At 38.9% G+C, this 20029-nt stretch overlaps 1 protein-coding gene across 2 annotated transcripts in view; it reads left to right on the top strand.

Moving 5' to 3' along the window:
- LOC109421111 (alpha-1,6-mannosyl-glycoprotein 2-beta-N-acetylglucosaminyltransferase) overlaps positions 1–20029 on the top strand; it is a 167430-nt gene that overhangs the window by 40954 nt on the left and 106447 nt on the right. For both annotated transcript variants that reach the window (XM_062846989.1, XM_062846988.1), the window contains exons 2-4: positions 3627–3755; positions 3860–3976; positions 19824–19993. In XM_062846989.1, the coding sequence (XP_062702973.1) occupies positions 3627–3755; positions 3860–3976; positions 19824–19993 (416 nt within the window). The remainder of the gene's footprint in view (positions 1–3626; positions 3756–3859; positions 3977–19823; positions 19994–20029) is intronic.

Below are 20029 nucleotides of genomic sequence, written 5' to 3'. Positions count from 1 at the left end.
ATCAATTCTCTATTTCTTCAATGAAATGGTTCAAACGGCGTGGGTATTATGGTTTCTTGCCAAATATTATGCTGTTTGAGAAAAAGTTTGGGTAACTGTGTTGTTAAAGTTGCAAAAAAAAAATAATAGGGCAACAACACACTTACCCAAACTTTTGCTCAAACAGCATCAAATTAGTCAAGAAATCATGATACCCACGCAGTATGCACCATTTCATTTCAGAAATAGAGAATTGATCATCTCACTACACAAAAATCCAGCTCACTACTTTCAATCTAGTGCTTCACTGATTGCGTCCTATTTCAGCTTAAAATGTCGGTTGATATTGAAGCTTCGCAACACTGCACGCCTCTGTGACTTCCTTCTGAAACTCCCGGGACCCCCTTGATGCGCATGATGATTAGCATGAAATTTATAAAGTAAGTCATTTTTTTTGCAAATTAGGACTGCCTTTTTAAATAAATACATTTTATCACTTTCATAGGTTGTGATAAACTTACGTTACGTAGCCCTCAAACTAAAAAAAAATTATTTTTGTTGAAAATTTGAGATAAGATTCAAAGTTTCTAATATATTTAACCAGGCTTTAATCTGGCTCCAGATATAGTTTTTTTTATCTGTATTAACGAGATTTTTAGCCCTAGGCTAGTTCATCTTGTGACCCACGTTGTACTTCCCTTCCGAAGGAAGAACTCACATTTTGTGAGTTTGTCGGGAGTGGGATTCGATCCCAGGTCCTCGGCGTGATAGTCAAGTGTTCTAACCATCACACCAGGTCCGCTCCACCCAGATATAGTTGTAATTGAATGCTTCTGCAGAACTTTAAAATCTACTTTAAAAAAATATCGGTTGAAAATGCTATACAAATTCACAGCGATTGGGTGAACATCAAGTAGCTTTTAGAATTATAGTACTGCTCGATGGTCAGATGAGTCCTCTTGAAATTTCTAATAATATCTTTAATACACACTTATTTTATTTCCATTTTTTTTTTTTGAATCACTTTTCAGTTGTTCCGTTAAAGTTCAGATTATCGACATTCATCTTAATTTCACAGCTTTACCGAAGTTCGGTAAAGGCAAGGTTTCTTGTCGAAGTTTGACATTTTTTTTGTTGGTTTTTGGTATTTCTACATTTATTTTATTTTTAATTGCTGAAACTGGCGTGTACGTCTAACATTAAATGCTAACTGCAAGCAACAACTTGAACTCATTTTTTTTTTCAGAACGCGAGTAAAATCTAATATTTTACCCTAATCATGAAACTTACGATTGAAAACTCATAGTTATAAAATCGATTTCAAAACGCAGACTGTAGCTTCAATATTAAATATACTCCAGACTTATGATACAAAATTTTGAATAAAATTAAGGAGAAATCGAAATTCTATAAATAATTCTTCTAGAAATGGATTCTCCATGGGAGTAAGGTACCCTGGGGCAAGTGGGATCTAAAAAAGTGCTAGTTTGATTTTGTCTTGCTAAAAAATTTTAAACATAAATTATTTTATAATTTCAATGGTTCTAAAAGACATTGTTGGTATATTTCTTCATATTAACGGACATTAAAACTTTTTCAAATTTTTTAAATTTTACATGCATATAAAGAAAAGTGTAGCAGATCTTCATTTACTCCGTTTCACGGGCAAGTGGGACCTATTCGAAATGTTTGTACATATGGCTTAATATAGTTGCTGCTTGTAAGGTTGCATAAGCATAAAAATCTCATACGAATATGTTCAGAGATTTGTGTTGGACGAGTTTTGTGGTACCGTGCATAAATTACGTAACACATATAATAACGAATCACTGATAGAAAAAGTTGATTTAACGCTAGTAGCTCATGCAAAACCAATATTTTTTTCACACAGAAAGTGCCACAAAGTTGAATGATGGAAGATTTCAAAACTTGCATTTCATATTACATTGTTGATGAGTATCACCAAAAGATTTTTCAAGATTTACAGATGTTATGTTTTTCCTTACATCATTTTATGATCATTAAATAATGTTTTTTTAATCGTGAAATTTGAACAGGTCATTTTTCTATTTTTTAAATACTTTATGGACGGTTCCTTAACACTCAGAAAAACTCATTTTGCAGCGAAAAACGAAGAAATGATAGAATGACAGACGAAAATGTGAAAAATAGATGGTTTCGAAAAAACAATATGTTTTAACAAAGACTTCACAAATTTAAACAATAGCTTCATCATCAAATAGAATAGAAGTTATTAAGTATAATTCAACGATTGATTACTTAAGGCGTCGATTTTTACTTCCCTTTTGTGTAAATTTCTACTTAAGCTGTAGAAAGCGAGATCAAACTATGAAATTGTGTGTGTTTGCTCTCATAGGTCTCACTTGCCCCAGATGCTGAAATGCACTGGGGTAAGTGAGAGCAGTTCATTAAAGGTAAAAAATGAACATAAATTACAGCTTTTTCGCTTGAAATAATTTGCAAGCACTCCAAATATTATCCTGAAACCGGAAAAGTTTGACTTTTTTCGTTAATCTATTTTTAAACGACGAATCTAGTAGAGTACGTTAATCTCACTTGGTGAATTAAAAATGATATATGAACAACAATAACAGATATGGTCTCTTTAAGGTGGAAACAATAACTGTTTTTGTATTCAAAGTATCTGTAGGTGTGGTAGCTATGTTTTCCACGAAGAACGTTTGCCTTAAAAATAGATAATAAAAAAATAATAGCTGTAGGTCTCACTTGCCCCGGGGTACCTTATTTGAAAATTAGAAAATGGCTTGCAATAACATTCGACATAAGTTAACAAAGACTTCGCGACCCACCAAAAATCAGCCCGCGACCCATAGTTTGAGAAACGCTGATGTAGGGCATTAAAAAGGTGAATTAAAAGTTTATAAAATTAACCTGCATAAAAAGAGGTATTACAAGCCAGGTTTCAGAATTATTCAAGAAGTCGTGTATCTTCCAGGTGGATGAGTAATTATCAATATGAGCAAAAACTTCTGATTTTTTGTCTGATTTATGTCACAAGCCACGTTCTGATAAAGGTGATTAAGTGCCTGGGTTGATACAGATAGGTCATACAAAGACAGAAATGTGTATGTTTACGCTTAGCAGATAGACTCTTTTCAAAATATAATCCATATTTTTCCATTTTTAATTGTGCATTTTTTCAACACATTTGCGTTTATGAACTTCAGGCTTTACTTATATCATTTCGGTTAATTATTGAAAAATCAACAATGTTCGTGCCAAGAAGTATGTTTTGATGAACTAGAGGGTAAATATCGTAGTTTTTCCATGATGTAGATAAAAACCATTGGGAACAAAAACAAAATTTATTCCCATACATATATCAAGACCGGCAAAATGTAATATAGGAAATGGAAATAATCGACAAAGCTCAACAACAGTTGCGTATTAGAGTATCCTCCTCTGCATCGATTTGACGCCTATCAGAACAAACGTATTTGTATTCGATAAAATATATCGTTTCCCTGAACTACGATTGTGCGGCGCTCCTATCTCGTACACCATACCCGGTCTTATGTAAACCATACATATCTTTTCCTGGAAGCATCACCGACAAACCCTTTCTAATATCATTTTCGAACGGTTTTCCTCCATTTCCTTTACAGGTCGACGTATTCCGATCGCATTGCCAAACACAGGTGCCCTGTCACGTAGACGCCATACGCTTTACATCCGATCGGCCATCATCGTCTTCATTTTATTTGCATTCCTGCAGTTTCACGTGATAAACTATGGTAAGTGTGCAGCAGAGCTTTCTACATAAATACGTATGCCATGTAGGGAATGAAAAGGAAAACTATTAAATTTATCTGTCACTACATTGTTTTCCCTCACACAGACTCCAACGAGTCGGGACCGGCAGATACGGCCAACTACTCGACGGCAGCGATCCTGCAGATGGTGCCACCGGTTTTCCATAAATACCTGACATCGAAGACCCGCAACGGAACGCAAGGTAAGTTTGGTGAATGACTTTGTAGTTGATAAAATTTATTGAGTACAATTTGATTGACTGTTTCGATTTCCAAGTGATTTTAGCCCCTCCCGCTTTTAACAGTATCAGTTTCACCAAAAAATCCTCCAAATAAGGGATAAACACTTACCAAGAATTCTACAAAAGATCTACCCCACTTCAACCGAAAATACTATTTGTTTCTCCCTTGTTGATTACATCAGTATGATCCTTCAGATTTTGTTACAAACCGAGGCTTATTGTTGGCTCAAATTTCGTAAGCATCTTACAAACGTCCCACAAAATTAAATTCCACAAAAGTCAAACAGTGACTTCTCCACATTGCTACAATCATTCATCCGGTATCCACTTACAAACAGCACAGCAGCTAGCGCTTCAAACCAAGCGACTGCAGCCTCATAATGATTCTAGGCCACTTCAAAGACTCCGGCACGAAATTCTCCCACGACGAAGATCTAACAGACTCGGTAGTAAAACACTTCTCAAACCGCATCGACCAACCGACCACCGGCACATTCAAAGTTGTAAAGTTCCGTGCTACTTCTGGCTAAAGCCAACTCAACCAACCAACCGACCAACGAACGACGATTCTCGGAAAAAGGATGCTCCATTCCATGAATTGAATCATTTCACCATCTCCGGCAGCAGCAGCATCTAGTCAGCACATCAACCAACCGGAATGGCTGAAGATAACGACCCGAGGGCTATCGATGCAATGTTCCATCCGGGCAGTTCTTCCAATTTGCCACTCATCTGGAAGCAACATAAAATAACAATAGATCTGGTGGCGGTGGGAAGCTGTGGGAAGCAGACCACAAATAGACTTATTCATGTCAGTGATTTGGTATCATTCGTTCCAGTCAGCGAGATGCTAACTCTGGTGTTAACTTTTTATTAAACAACCGAAGAAGAAAATAAATCACCAATGCTGAAAAGGCGTAGGTATTCAGCATGACCATACTAAGGGTGACGGGTTCGGTTCCCGGTCGGTCCAGAAACGTTTTGTAATGGAAATTTTCTTGACTTCGATGGGCATAGAGCATCTTCGTGTCGAAATTCTCGAAATCATTTGTTCAACAAACGACAAAACGACTCACAAGTGAACAGCTATCTCAGACACAGCAAGCATTGCCGGGACCACCAACACACCGGAAAGGACAAACCTTTGCACACGTCAAGTTCTGCTATCGACCGCTATTGTGCGGATATGCAACACCAACAGGCGATCAATACTGGCCAGAGCAGTGCCCAAGTATCATTTTTTATTCGAATAGACTAGATGAGGTTCTTAGAACTATCATAAATGCAAAATTAAAGGTTTTATGACGGTTCTAAAAACCTCCACAAGACTAATTGGCCAAATAAATGTTACTTGGATGCTCTACGTATTGCATCGCCATTTCCCAATTTTGCCGACACATGGACCTGAACGAATTCCATGATTATCTAGCGGGGAAAGGAATCGACGGTTCAGGAAGCGTTTCGCGAAAGCCTGGTCACACTACACAGCCCTCATTTCGCTAGCATCTTGGATTTATATGAAGTTTTGCGCTTCATCGCTTCAACGATGACGATTCCACTTCCCAGCTAACGCGAAATCTTATATGATGTTGAATAGGATGCTAAAGTGGAGGCCATATGCGTACCTGCTTCCATTTAACCACGTGTAAAGCGTACGAAGGTTTAGAAACTACTTAGATGAATTTGCCGGTTGACATCGTTTTAGTTAGTTGACCCTGAGTTCTGCCGAACATCAGTCATCGACATGGCCATCTCGACCTACCCCAGGATGAGCGGTTCAGGCTCAATAAGGATGGTCCGACGTTCCTGAATCCTGAACATCGTTTTTTGATGGATTGTCTTCGGTTGCATCTCCAACAGTACGATCTCCGCGCCTACGTCGACCACTACGATTTGTTCCACGTCGTAACTTCAAACAACGTTATCTGCATGCTCTAGAGTTGTTATCTGTTCCACGGAAGAATCCGCACGCGAGAAGATTTTTAAGCAAACGACCATCCGTGACAAACATAAACGCTTTGTCGTATTTCTGCCCAGGAAGGAGCACATAATCGATCACTTGCGAAATTCCAGAAGTAGCTACAAGCTTGAAAAGGCGAATTGCTACAAATCCAGACGTTGTATTGCGAGTGCATGGAAGAATATGCGTCAATGGACCAATGTTGAGGGTGAATGAGGAAGAACTGTCTGAATCAGTGTGCTAATCTGCCGCACCATACTGTATGAAAACTAAATCACACAACAACAAAACTTCGCGCCGTGTATGGTTCTTCGTGCGAGACCCCTTCCGGTGCTTCCCTCAGCAAAGAGTTATTAGTGGATCCCGGTGTCCAGGACGACCTTATCTCGATACATGCTCGTTTACGCCTGCACCGAATCTTCTTCGTAGCCGACGTAGCGAAAATTATATGGATGATTTATATGCGGTCAGATCAGAAGCTACAACTGATTTTTTGGGGAGCCACGCCAGATGAGACCATCTAGGTGTTGCAATTAACGACCGTAACGTATGGAACCTTGTGCGAAAGGTCCTGCATGAGAGCACGACCTGCTTTCGAATCACACCCAGATACCAGGAACAGCTATTGACAGAGCGATCACCTGAAAGAGTTAACCCGGCACCGTCGTTCCTCAAGGTCGATGTAGATCTGTGTAGATTATTGCGGCCCGTTTCTGGTCACCTACACAGCAGCGTCCCGTCAAGTGATTCGTGCCGATATTTGTCTGCATTATCACCAAAGCTATCCATGTCGAGTTAGGCCGACCCCACCACTCCTAGCGTCGAGGCCGTCTTTTTTTATAGAATGAGGAAATCTGTTGGTTGGCAACACCGTAGAAAAACCTCATTCTGCATTACCTGATCTTGCTCCGCGGTACGCCCGTAAGGGATTACTTCGTAGAAGGGGGGGGGGGGCGTACTTACGCACTCTCACTATCAAACGTCAGCCATCACATACAGCTGTTCTCTAGGGGGCCAACTCGACTAACTGTTGGTCGGCCCGCCATTTCCTCTCGAAGTGTGTGGATACCGTGGTCGACACGGCGTTCCACTCGTCCATCTCCGTACATCAGACACGAATGCCACATAAGTGGTAAAGTGTCTTTAATAAATATTATTAATAATAATAACCCCCGTACACATTCTCTCTATTATGTTATCGGGAGTAAATAGTATCCCTACCGCATACCTCTAACATGCTCGACCTCTGCTCCGCGAAACGCGGGCATTCGAAGAGCACATGTTCCGCCGTTTCCGCCCTGTTTGCACACTCCGGACATGAGGGTGAATCTGCATGCCCGAACCTGTGCAAGTACCACCTAAAGCACCCATGGCCCAACAGGAATTGTGTCAGGTGAAAGTTCACTTCGCCATGGGGAGTACACGTCCACCGGGACACGCTCGGTATGAGCCTGTGTGCCCACCTACCCCTGGTTGAAGAGTCCCAGACTCTCTGCCATTTCACCATGGACGAAGTTCATGGCCGACTAGCCGTAATCGTGTGCGATATTGCCGAGAACATTAAATATTGGAGCCGAGCGAGAACTTCAGCAGCTGTAGAACAACTCCGCGATGAGTTTTGTTCATGGACGAGTGGTTTCTGCCATTCAGGTGGAATCTCAACCGCGTTACCGAAGTGTTCAAAGACTAAGACGATAATAACATCAGCGAGGTGCGCAACGCAAATGGGGTTTTCCAACGAGCAATTTTGAAGATTTGTGTCCTATCAGATATCACAGACACATTCTACGGGCCCCGTATCATCAATACCAATTTTTCAAAGTTGAGTTATGGCATATTTGACATTTTTATCACATTCTACATTACTTTTGTCTTCCAAAAATGTATTCGACATGATATTAGTGTGACAATAAATATAAATTGAACGACGATTAAGATTAACATTAAAATCGCGATTTTAAGTCTTTTAGGCACACTTTTCATCCAAACTATCGTATTTTAAACACTAACACACTGATTTTTCAAAAGTCTTCCATCATTTGTAGATAAATGTATGTAGATTTTTAGCATAAAAAGATTTTTAATCGGAAGACTTTACAACTCTGAAATATGGCTGATCATAGTATGGGTTTTTATTGCGTTGTAACGTCACGAAAAATCAACATTTTTAAATTTTATTCAAATACGGAAAACGTTACAAATATGAAATTTTGTATGCTCTTTGTACTCGAAAAGATCTTTCAAATGAGACTAAAAAAAATTAAACCGGTTCACGGAAGCCTGAGTTTCACCTGGTTGAATTTTGCGTTGTAACGTCACGAAAAAAAGTTCTGTGGAAAAGACCAAATCTTTCTGGATTGGACGGCTTCTGAATTGGACAAACGTAGTTCTATATTCAAAACAGTTTTGTTCTCGTTGTGTATGAGCTCTTTATTGAGATATCGTTTATAAATTGCGTACCATTGCCTACTACGTAGATTACGTACGGGGGAGATGGTGTTAGGCCAAAATCTATTATGTAATTGTACTGCGATATTGCAAATTTTTTTAATCGTAATCTAATACCACTCAAACCGAAAATTTCTGTGATATGAGTGGCCAACGGACGAAACACTGACGAAATTACAAAGTTATTAAGTTGGTCAAAGACTTACAGTTGATGGATAGTTTGATTTAAAGTTCCACCAACAGGCGGCGCTATAGAACTTACAAATTTTAAATTTCATACATCTCAGGATCCCTTTTACATAGAAATACGATTACTTCGGCAAAGTTGTTTGGTTACTAAAGGACTTGCAGTTGATTTACCAATAGATGCGAGATTTTGCCACTAGAAGACGTTAATTTCCATTTTGCAAAAGCAGGCAAGGGATTAGAATTTCTTGAAAAGTATTCTACAAGCTGGAACTTTTTTCACTTTGGACATATTGTTTCAAATCAAATTGTAATCAAAGATCAATATATAATTCTTAACTCTCAAAATTGAATTCAATTTTATTCACTTATTCCTTAGATATAAGAGTTAATAGAACACAGTCAAAAATATGATTCTGCTTAAAGCGCTCCATTTTTGTGTAGAGCTAACCAATCAAGTCCAAAATTGTAGAAATTACAAGATGAGGAACTATCAGTCAAAATTTGAGAAAAAAGTTACGGCTTGTTGAATGTGTTTTGGGTAATTAATAAAATTGGCATGCTTTTGAAAATTTGCAACTACCACCACTGTGTGGCAGAAATTAATATCATACGGCTATTAAACTGAAAGTCTAGTGATCGACCAAACAACTTTAATAATTAATCACGAACCTGAGATAAGTAAAACCAAAAATGTGTATGCCCTCTAGCGCCTCCTAGTGGAAGGATTTGAAATCATACAGCCCATCAATTGAAAGCTCTTGACCAGCCAAACAATTTTGTCGAGGACACCAACTGTCTAAATAGTTAGGATTACGTGGATATTACGTCAGTGTTACATTTATTTTTGATATAACAAGAATCACCGATAAACAGACGTAACACCTACGAAATTGAAACTCATATCTCGGGACTCTAATTACTTAGACTTTAGACTTTTAGAATGTTGATGTCTTTGGAAAAGCTGTTTATCTTGTCAAGAATTTTCAGTTCAAAAACCGTTTGGTTCAAGTTTCTAACTGACTAGTGGTAGTTGATATTTTGAAAAATAATGCACTTTATATTTATTCAAAAAATATTCAACATGTTGTAACTTCTTATAAAGTGCCCAAACATTTTGCCAAGAAATAGTTACTCAACTAATCAAAATTTGTTGAGATTTTTTGAGAAATTCTAAACTATTGTAAACTTTTAATAAGCGTCACCCGGTGTGTCTGAATCTCACATCCAATAGTAAATCAGCTGTAAGTTTTATCAAACAACGTTGCCAAAGACACTAATTCTCTAAGTAATTATGACTCTGACATATATAGGATGGATTTTTTTTTGTCAGAATTAGCTCTATTTGTCTCTGGAATCACAGAAATTGATGCCCCTGAGTGGTATGCAGATGCTCAGGAATGTCTTTGGTTCAATAACTGCTCGCACATCTTAAAGCGTTTTCAATTGAATCAATGACATTGCATAAATTATTGAAAAAATGTTTCATTCGACGGCGTGATAAGTTTTATGCTGCAAAATCTAAATATCTGGCGGTGCGAAGTAATGAATATCAAGGGTTTAGTCTTTGGGACAATATTAGATGAATATGGGTGGTACTAGGCCGAATATGGGTACCATTAACCTTCATGAAGGAGTTTTCATACTGCTGATAGCAATAACTTGGCCCTCCGAGCCATTTATCACAAAACGGATTTTCAATAGAATAAAGTTCTCCTTGAAGCAGTGAAGATAATGCAATGATATATTTACAAATTCGGGTAAATTTGGCTGATTATTCTGATTCTAACATGATGTGCATTTTCGTGACGTTACAACGCGAGCAGAACCCTGTTTGAAACTGAACGGGCGTTGTAACGTCACGAAATGTAAAAGTCGATTATTCAAAAACAAATCCGAAATTAAAATGTTTTATTCCATTGAATTGAAGAACAAACCAATAAATTTCAATGGTGGAAAAAAAATCAGAATATCATAAAAATCCGAGCAGATTTTTTAAGATGTTGGTAGCGCGTTAGAGAGGGTCGGATTCTAGCGCGTTGTAACGTCACGCTACAAATACGCATTTTGAACACGTTTTTCTAATGAAAACTAAATGTTCAGAAGGTCAAATATATCAGAAATTTTACAAGGAATCCGAATATGAAAAAATATTTTGCGGTTTACGCTCGTTTTCATGAGTTAAAGAGGAAAATCTGACTACGAATGCGTCAAAACGTTGTAACGTCACGATAGAATGTGTCCACAACATCTACCAACGATGCGGCATAACTCAAGAGAATCTTCTTGTTTGCCACGCAATATACGCATCCAAAATAATATTTGGCAGAGGAATCTCTCATTTAATAACTGTGGTAGTAGGGCAGTTCAGACTTTGAACATGTCAAAAATTCAAAGCTCCCATATGTTCGTTGCAATCTTTGGTGCAAAACTAGAGTCCTGTCAAATTTTCAGCCATTTCGGTGGTGATTTAACGGTGGCTCAAAAGCAAAACATGTTTATATGGGAATTACTATGGAGAATTTTAAAGTATTAAAAATAAAAATTAAGTTTGAAAATTAAATTTGAATTGTTTTTTGAAAGTTTGTTCTAGCAAAAATTTCACTTGAACCCTTTGCGCCACCCCTAAATATTAACCGAAATCGCTCATTTTTTACAGCTCACTTATTTCGACTAGTACACTGAAATAAATTTTGTTGTAGTTTCTACCGAAACCATGGTAAAATTAAGAACTGCACCAACAATTTTCAACCGAATGCAAAATTCTGTTAATTGTACTGAAACATTGTCAATATTGCCATGCGTGCGGTAACATTGACTGAAAACATTCTTGATGCTACTATTTTGACGTTGTATTTTTAACCACGTTTATCCAAGACGCGCAACATTCAAGTCGACATGGTCGAAATTACAATGCCAAAATAGTAGCATCAAGAATGATTTCAGTTAACGGTACCGCACGCATGGCAATATTGACAATGTTTCAGTACAATTGGGTTGTTTAGTGAATAAAATATTACTATTTTCTATAGCCTAATCGAAAGAGCTCATTTTTATGAGTATAACGTGATTTTATTGGATTCAAATACCTTCGTTTTGATGATTAAATTAACAAAACAGTTTTAATTTTTGTGGATAGAATGACAGTTCAATCGATAAAATGACAGTTTGACCCGAACAAAAATTTTTCCCCATACCAACTTTAAATGCACTTAAAAAACACTTCCCGGACTCCAAAAATTATGAAATTTTGGATTTCAACTAATTTTTGGGCGGAAAATCGGATTATGAGATAATCCGGATACCCCTAAAGAACCCAATTAACAGAATTTTGCATTCGGTCGAGAATCGTTGGTGCAGTTCTTAATTTTACCACGGATTCGGTAGGAACAACAACAATTTTTTTTGGGGTGTAGATCACTTTCAACTTGGAAAAACATATATCGGAGAGACTTTTTGAAATTAGTCCCACTCTAGTGTCGCAGGTATCGAGAATCCAGCAGACGTAGCTACTTTCGCGAGGTATTTAGGCTAGGCAGTTAGAATATCACACTGTCTGGTTCAACGATGCGCAGTCTAGATGAGTCAAAGTCGGAATTTCTGGCCAGAGGATTCTGAAGTCGACATTGAACAGCTCGATTTGAAACGAAACGAAAATCCGAAACCATTTCGCTGCAAGCAGCAGCTCCGAGGAAACTGCAAGCTTGTCCTTGGAAGAACAAGCAAAACAGCCGTCAAAGATGTCGTCACTAAATACTAAACTGCGACTGCGAGTAGAGATAGGGTAAAAGCACTCCTGTCATTGTTGTTTTCCGATCAGCAACACGGGAACGAAATGGAATAGGTACTCACCATGGTACTCACACTCGCACACAGCGTGCTGATAGCTGACATGGCAAAATTTCCATTCAATTTTCTGTAGTTGAGTGTTTTTACGTATGGGGCATTCACCCACCGCTTGAGACGAATGGCCTGTCAACATGAGTAGTTTTTTTTCGTCCCCTGTTGGGGAAACTAAGCCACTGCGTCTAATAAGCTGAACTTTTGTGGCATGAATATAAGTAGTGTGTGGATGATTGGGAATTGACCATGTTGGGCCGCTCACGAATGGAGCTCTCGGACTCTGTCAGTTCTCACATCGAGGAACTGAAAACGACCGCCGCAGTCATTCATTTTCGGCTGAAAAATAGGCACTGAGACTGATATTTAGCAGCCCTGCCACCCAGAACAAAATGCGATGAGGGGTATTTCGACAAATTTCTCCCATACAAAATTTGAATTGATTTTTAAACAGGTTCCCGGGTACCAAAATTCATAAAAATTTGGATTTCGGCTCAGTTTGGCATGCAGATTCTGAATATGTAATTATCTCAACACCGCTAAAGAAGCCAATTCCGGATAACAATGTCATTGCAAGCGCCAGAAATAGGTTCTGGAATTCTGGATCTGCACGAATTTATACTGGCCTGCTTACTCTCATAGAAAATTTGACATTTAAGCGGTGTCGGCTTCGCCCAAACGTCAAATTTTCTGTGAGAGTAAGCAGACCAGCATAAATTTGTGCAGTGGCCCATAGGGCACTGCATGAAACTCTCTCCTTCTCTTTCACTCTTCCAAAAATTTTGTAAACAACAAGGCCAAGAAACTTCAAAATCCCATACAAAATCAAAACAATGCAGTGCCCTATAGGGCACTGGAAACTGCGGTTGCTAAGTTATTTTTTTTCTATGTCTCTGACGTTTCATTGGCTAGCTTTTCATGGGTGGTTTGATTCAATTCAACATGTGGGTTCCCGTGCGTAGGAAAGGGACGTGTTACTCGTTCCGGATCACGGATGTGATATGATACTAACAACCTCACTGTGCTGATTCATGGCATGACAGCACGGTGACACCACAGGTGTTCTATCCAGGATTCCTTCAAGAAATTATTTGCCGTTTCTCCACAAGTTTGTTCCAGGACTCCTCCAGGAGTTTATTGTGTGATTATCTGTTAGTTCATGGTGAGATTTGTATTTGAATTTACTTATATATCCATCTGATCTTAATGATCTCAATGAAATCTTAAAACTAGATCACACATCACAAACATATCGAAATACATACAATATATAGAACACATGTTGAAATTTCAGCTGGACTACTTCCTATGATCAAACAATTATAAACAAATTTTAATCACAAACCATACATACATCGCACAAATCAAAACTCAAAAATACAGCATATGCAAAACTTTAAGGCATATCATTGGTAAAACATGTTAAGGCTTCCATGTATCGTTGTGTCGATTGATAAACTCGCGGAATCTAATTCTTTGAGGCCAAGTTGTACCATTCATAGCTTTAACTCTTTGATCTTCATCCAAAACAACTTTAAAGGACACATAATCGAGCTTAGAGTAACCAATCCCTTTCGAAACTAATCGTTTTACATCTAATGCATGCGTATTATTAAGGTCAAGACTGCGAGATATCATCAATTGGCTTCTTTAACGGTGTTGAGATAATTCGATATTCTGAATCTGCATGTCAAACTGAGCCGAAATCCAAATTTTCATGAATTTTTGAGCCCGGGAACCTATTTAAAAATCAATTCGAAGTTTGTATGGGAGCGATTTGTCGAATCACCCCTCGTCGCAGTTTGTACTGGGCGGAGCTGTCAAACAGTTGCCCAGCTGTCAAAAGGTGATTTCAAAAAATTTCTTCGAAATTGATTTTAGGTACCAAAATAAGGTTCTAAAAATCTGAAAAAAAAATCATAGTGGCTCAGAAAAAGGTGCTCTTTCGTATAAAATCGAAAAATCAATATATTTTTCAAAATTTAAAAGCCCAATTCAATTTCATGGTCTGTCACATTAGGATCGATATTTGTGAGAAATAATTTAAACGTGCTTTCAACGTTCTCCTGCAAATGCTGTTCAGTTTCGCAAACATCCACATGTGTGTATTCTGAAGAATCGGATCCTTCGCGGGGACTAGGTGACGACGATATAGGAGTAGAATGGCGATGTACTTTCTTTTCTGGTGCAGGTAGTTTTACGGTCATTGCTGCTAACGTGTCCAAAATCGCTCCCACTTTTGCTTTCAACTCGTCGTACACTGATCGGTTTTCGTTAGCATCTCGAGTCGGCTCTCGGCGATCACGGTATTCACAGAAGTCAGCCATGCAACAGTCACACATCCAAATGACATTATTTGCTAGTGCGTTCCTTTGGTCTTCGTTCAAACCAACACATGATGCATGGGATCGTTTGGAGCATTTGCCTTCACACACAGCGTACATTTCGTTTTTGTTGATCGTCTGCAAACACTTTTGGCAATCCATGACGAGTAGCAAATACAATGACGAACTGGTGGTAATCAACGGTCGTATGCGGCAGTGATCAAGAGTAAATAATCGAAATTTAGGGGCGATTTCTTCACCCTGGCTTAAGCGTTAAACCAGGTTTAACTATATGGGTAAGCCTGGCTTACCAGTTAAGCCGAGGTGAAGAAATCGGCAATTAGACAACTAATTCAACAGTTAAACGATGTCTATGGATTAAGTCTTGAAGAGTAAATATGTTGCGCAGCACTTCCAGATTATTAAGCAACGAGATGAACGAAAATTATGCGTTCAATGACGGATACACAGCAAGCACGTTATTCAGCGATCACAACACGACACAACCATTCTATACCTGATTATTCGTTTGAGATTCTTAAAAGGTTTCATCTGAATATTTTTAGGAACTCCTGTTGGAGGAAAACCAGAAGGAACTTGCTGGAGTATTTTCTCAAAGAAATCCTGTGGGAACTTCATGCAGAATGCTACAAATAGAAACTACAGGAAGAATTTCTCAAAATATTTCCTAATAAACTGTTGAAGGATATCCATTACAAACATCTGAAAGAATTCCAGAACGAATTTCTGGAAGAATTCCTGAAAGATCTGCAGGAATTCCAAACGAAACTTAAATGAATCCTGGAATGAGTGTCTGATAAAATGCCGGAAGCAGATTCTGAAAGAATTCCAGAAGAGTTCCCCGGAAGAATCCCAGGAAGAATTCCCAAAGGAATCCTGAAAGCCCAGAATAATTTCCTGGAATGTATAAAGCAACCCCTCCAGAAGTAGTTACTTAAAGAATCCCAGAAGGAGCTCCTTTCAGAATCCCGGAGAAATCGAGGAATACTGAAAGAAGTCCTTGAGGGATTTCTGTATGGATCTTAGAAAGAATTCCTGAAGCAATCCCAGAGAGAACTCTTGGTGGAATCCCGGTAGAAAATCCGATAAAATTGCTGGAATTCCCAGGCAGACTTTCCAGGAAGTAAACAAAAACTTCTGAAGCTTTCTCAAAAGAAACTATTAGGATAATCTAGAATGGAATTCCTCGAGGATTTTTCCTTGAGATCCCCGGAAGAAATACCTTGAACTCTCAGAAAGAATCTCTGAAGAAATCCTGAAATGAGTTCCTGAAGGAACCTTTTAAGAATCTCAGAAAGGCTTCGAAAGGTAACTTGCTGGAGCTCCAAAAATAATCTTAAATGGAGCTCCCTGAAGAATCACAGAAGAAATCCTAGATGAATTCTAGAATAAATTTGTGGAGAAACCACGAAGATATCCATGGAGGAATATCAGGAAAAATGCTGGGGTAATCTTAATAGGAATGCCTGGAGGAATCTCGGAATTAATTTCTTGAAAAGAAAAACGGAAGGAATTTAGGAACTTCGGAAGTAATCTCAGGAGGTATTCCTTAAGAAATCCTAGAAAAAAAAAACTCTGGAAGAATATCAGGAGTACTTCTTGGAGGAATCCTGGCAAGAGCTCTTAAAGGAACAGCCCAGGGGTCGTGTTGGTTGCCTTGCAGAGATTTTCGAAGCACGCCCACTTAAGCGTCTTAATCTCTTTGTTCAGTACCAGTTTAGCCATCCTGTAGGCCTCATGCTACTTTCATCGATGCAAGCTCTTTGCAATCTCCTCCTAGCACTTAGGCGGGATGCACGGAGTTCTGCTATTTTTGGACACCTTCAGTATACAGGTTTGCGTCTATTTCTGGGTAGGGACAGGCTTGGCCTTGGTTTTACACACTATAAGCAATCGCTCCACAAATGCCGGCTTATCGAAACACGAGGTCAGCCATTCCCTATTACTGTCGATGGTCTTCGGTTGTGGCCGTCTTTCTCCTCCAAACTGCATCGAATCGTCAGATGGTTACTGTGCGTGTACCCATCGTCGACCCTCCAGTCCGAGCAAGGGTTTAGACCCGGGCTCCAGAAGGTCACATCAATGATAGACTCTCCATTGCTCCTACTGTAGATTTTTTGTCGCCTACGTTCGCGACAAGTCAAGAGTCGAGCGGCTATTCCACTCAATAGCTGAGATGTTGATGTCTCCACCAATATCCACAAGACTCAACCTTTCTAATGCGCCTGATAGCAAATATAGCATGACCACCTGGGGAACATAATAACTACAGTAGTACAATTTGACTATAACGAAGCCCTCATGCGATGTGGAAAGTATTTCCTGGACCGGAAAACGACCGGTTGTACAGATCGTCGCTAGCTTGGCCTTTTCTGCCAACAAGTTCCCGTATAGATGCGGTATGGGTCAGCTAGTAAGGCGATGTCTGTAAGGTACACCGGGGCAGGTTGAATCGGGTGGGGCAAGATGAAACAACGGGTACCGTCGTTGGGGGTGAGAATGGGTCAAAAAAGGATACTCAAAGCTTGTTTGTTAAATAACAATTGCAATTTAAGTCGGAATAACTTTTTATTTGGTATGTATACTCTTCTATGTGTTAATGATAGTTTAGCAAGCAAGTATCACGTTATATGAATTGCTTACTAAACTACAAATGGTTGAAAATTGGCCCAATCTCACCCCTTAGAGGGGGTGAGAATGGGTCAAAGTATTCGAAATCGCCAATCTAAGAATATAAGTTAATTTTATTGATCATATCTAGTAAACCTACTTAAAACACAATATTATCATGACGAATAAAAACTTAGGAAATTTTAAAAGTTGATTAATCCACCTAAAAGGCCTAATATGTACAATCGAAAAAATGGTTGAAATTTGATAAAATAACGTTTGTATGCTGTATCGCCATTTTTCGCCACCATAATCATCCTCATTAAGAGTTTCAACCTCCATGAGAGGAGGGGGAGTTACAATGAGGGAGTGGCGCATTGAAAGATTGATTGTAAAAAAAATCATGATAGTTTTAGTGTATTGCATAAGAAATGTTTAACCAAATCCTCCGTTATAAACTCTTATGTACATGATCATTGGCCTACCATCCAATATATTGCTAAAGCAAATCACTCCATCTCAAGATAGAGGAACGCTATTAAGTCTATTTTGTGAGCTTACGATATTGCAGTACTCTAAAGATTAGCTGATGATAAGAGGAGGTGTCCAAACGCATGGGTGTATTGTTATGAATGATTTTAGGCACTAAACCTATTAACACACTCGTTTGACACTTCTCGACATATTTTCTAAAGAAAGCGTGATTTTATGAAAATACGGTAAACATGACACCACTCTAACGTCAAATGGGGACTGGATAACAAGTTGAATGTTTAGTTAAGGTTATGTGCACTCCATAACTTGCTTGACCCAATCTCACCCCCATTCTTAATATTTAGACATAGGGTCAAAAATATTGAATTTTTTAATAAAAAGAGCAATGACATCCCGCTTTTTTCATTGCATCAACCAGGTGATACCTACAGCTAATCACTTATAAGAAAATTTATGGTTAGGTGCTTGTGTTAAACATTACGAAGGAGAATTTTTTTCAGAGTGATTTACTAGTAGTTTCATCATATAAGTTAAGCCACAAATTTAACAAAAATCGACAATTGCTAAATATCTTATTCTGCATCATGACGTGTAAAAACATCTCCTCTTTGAAATAATATAAAGTTTTCGATATAAATTAACGATAGTTGATGAGATATTTCAAATTTTATGTTTCTTCGTTTTGACCCAATCTCACCTCCCAGACCCATTATTGTCACCCCCATTGACGGTAAACATAATGTTATCCAATGATGGTAAACAGCTTGGATGCCATAATACATAGTTTTTGATTCAAACAATCTTCTAGCGAAAGAAAAATTCCCAAATGCTATTGAAAACTATTTCAAAACTTTGTGTTTCATCTTGCCCCACCCGTTTCAACTTGCCCCGGTGTACCTTACTCCTTACATGACTCCGAGACAGCCTACCACAGAAACTATTGTGCGGCTTCACCACGGTGGTTTAGGTCAAGGTGTGGTATCTGCATTATCGTCGTAGAATCCTCCAACTGGCATATTGCTGTACATTTCACCGTCAGCAATTTATTCGCTGTATTGCCCGAAAGATATCCGCCATGAAGAATCTCTATCATCTAGTACGCTATCGGTTCTGGGTAACATCGTTACCGTTTACTCACTGGGTTAAATAAATGTTAAATACCATGCGTACTCTTTTTGAGAACGTATGTAAACACTCTTTTTCAGTAACAAAAAAAGCAGCGTAAAATAGCCATAATTGTTCTCGAGAACCATTTTTATCGGATTGTTAACCGCCATCCTCGTGACATAATCCGCCTTCCGTAGCCTCCCGATTTTCACCGTGTTCACGATCGTTGATTCTCTCAGCAGCTGATGCAGTTCGTGGTTCATTTACTACCTTCTTCACGCTCTGTCTTCATCTGCACTTTGCCGTAGATGGTACGAAACGCCGTCCGCTCGAAAACTCCAAATAAAAATAGTAAATAAATGATAAAAAAGTTTATTTTCAAGTTTCTCTCTTTCCGTTCAATAGGCCACTGGAAAATTGCTGCCATTGTGAAGGGCAAGATCAAAGTCAGTGATGGTGCTTATCTTTTCATTGTCATCTAATAGTACTAGCTTCGATAAAGCACGCAACATAACCGCTGTCTTCAAACTGTTCCATCATGTAAAATATAAATAAAGTTCGATAATCGTCAACAACAACCCGGCAAACGAAACAAATCCAATTACCAACTTTTCCATTTTCCCGTGACCTCCAATTTGCTGCTTGACGACAACCTTGTCCTACTTACCCACCCACATGCCTCCCAAATTCTGCCTAACAACTACCGAAACATCACAAGCAGAGAGAGAGTGACGCTTCCGATTTTCCCAACTTTTCTAAACTTTGTACCTACCTACCAACTAAACCAATCTGTCTTGGTTCGTTTCACCCCGTACAGGTCAGAATGGGACCCACGCTGGCGGCGGTGGGCCGGGTGACAGCGCACAGCGGTCGGCCAACATCAGCGAAATCCTCCGCATGATCAACCGCTACAACGAACTGCAGACGATCCTGAACGAGGACATCTTCGGTCCGCTACAAAATGATTCTGTGATAATAGTAGTGCAGGTGAGTGAATTATTGTGAGGGGGGGGGAGTTGGGCG

This window comes from Aedes albopictus, chromosome 1 (genome assembly GCF_035046485.1).
Source record: "Aedes albopictus strain Foshan chromosome 1, AalbF5, whole genome shotgun sequence".
Taxonomy (NCBI): domain Eukaryota; kingdom Metazoa; phylum Arthropoda; class Insecta; order Diptera; family Culicidae; genus Aedes; species Aedes albopictus.
The sequence above is the reverse complement of the archived record's forward strand: the minus strand, read 5'-3'. Positions and strand labels throughout refer to the sequence as shown.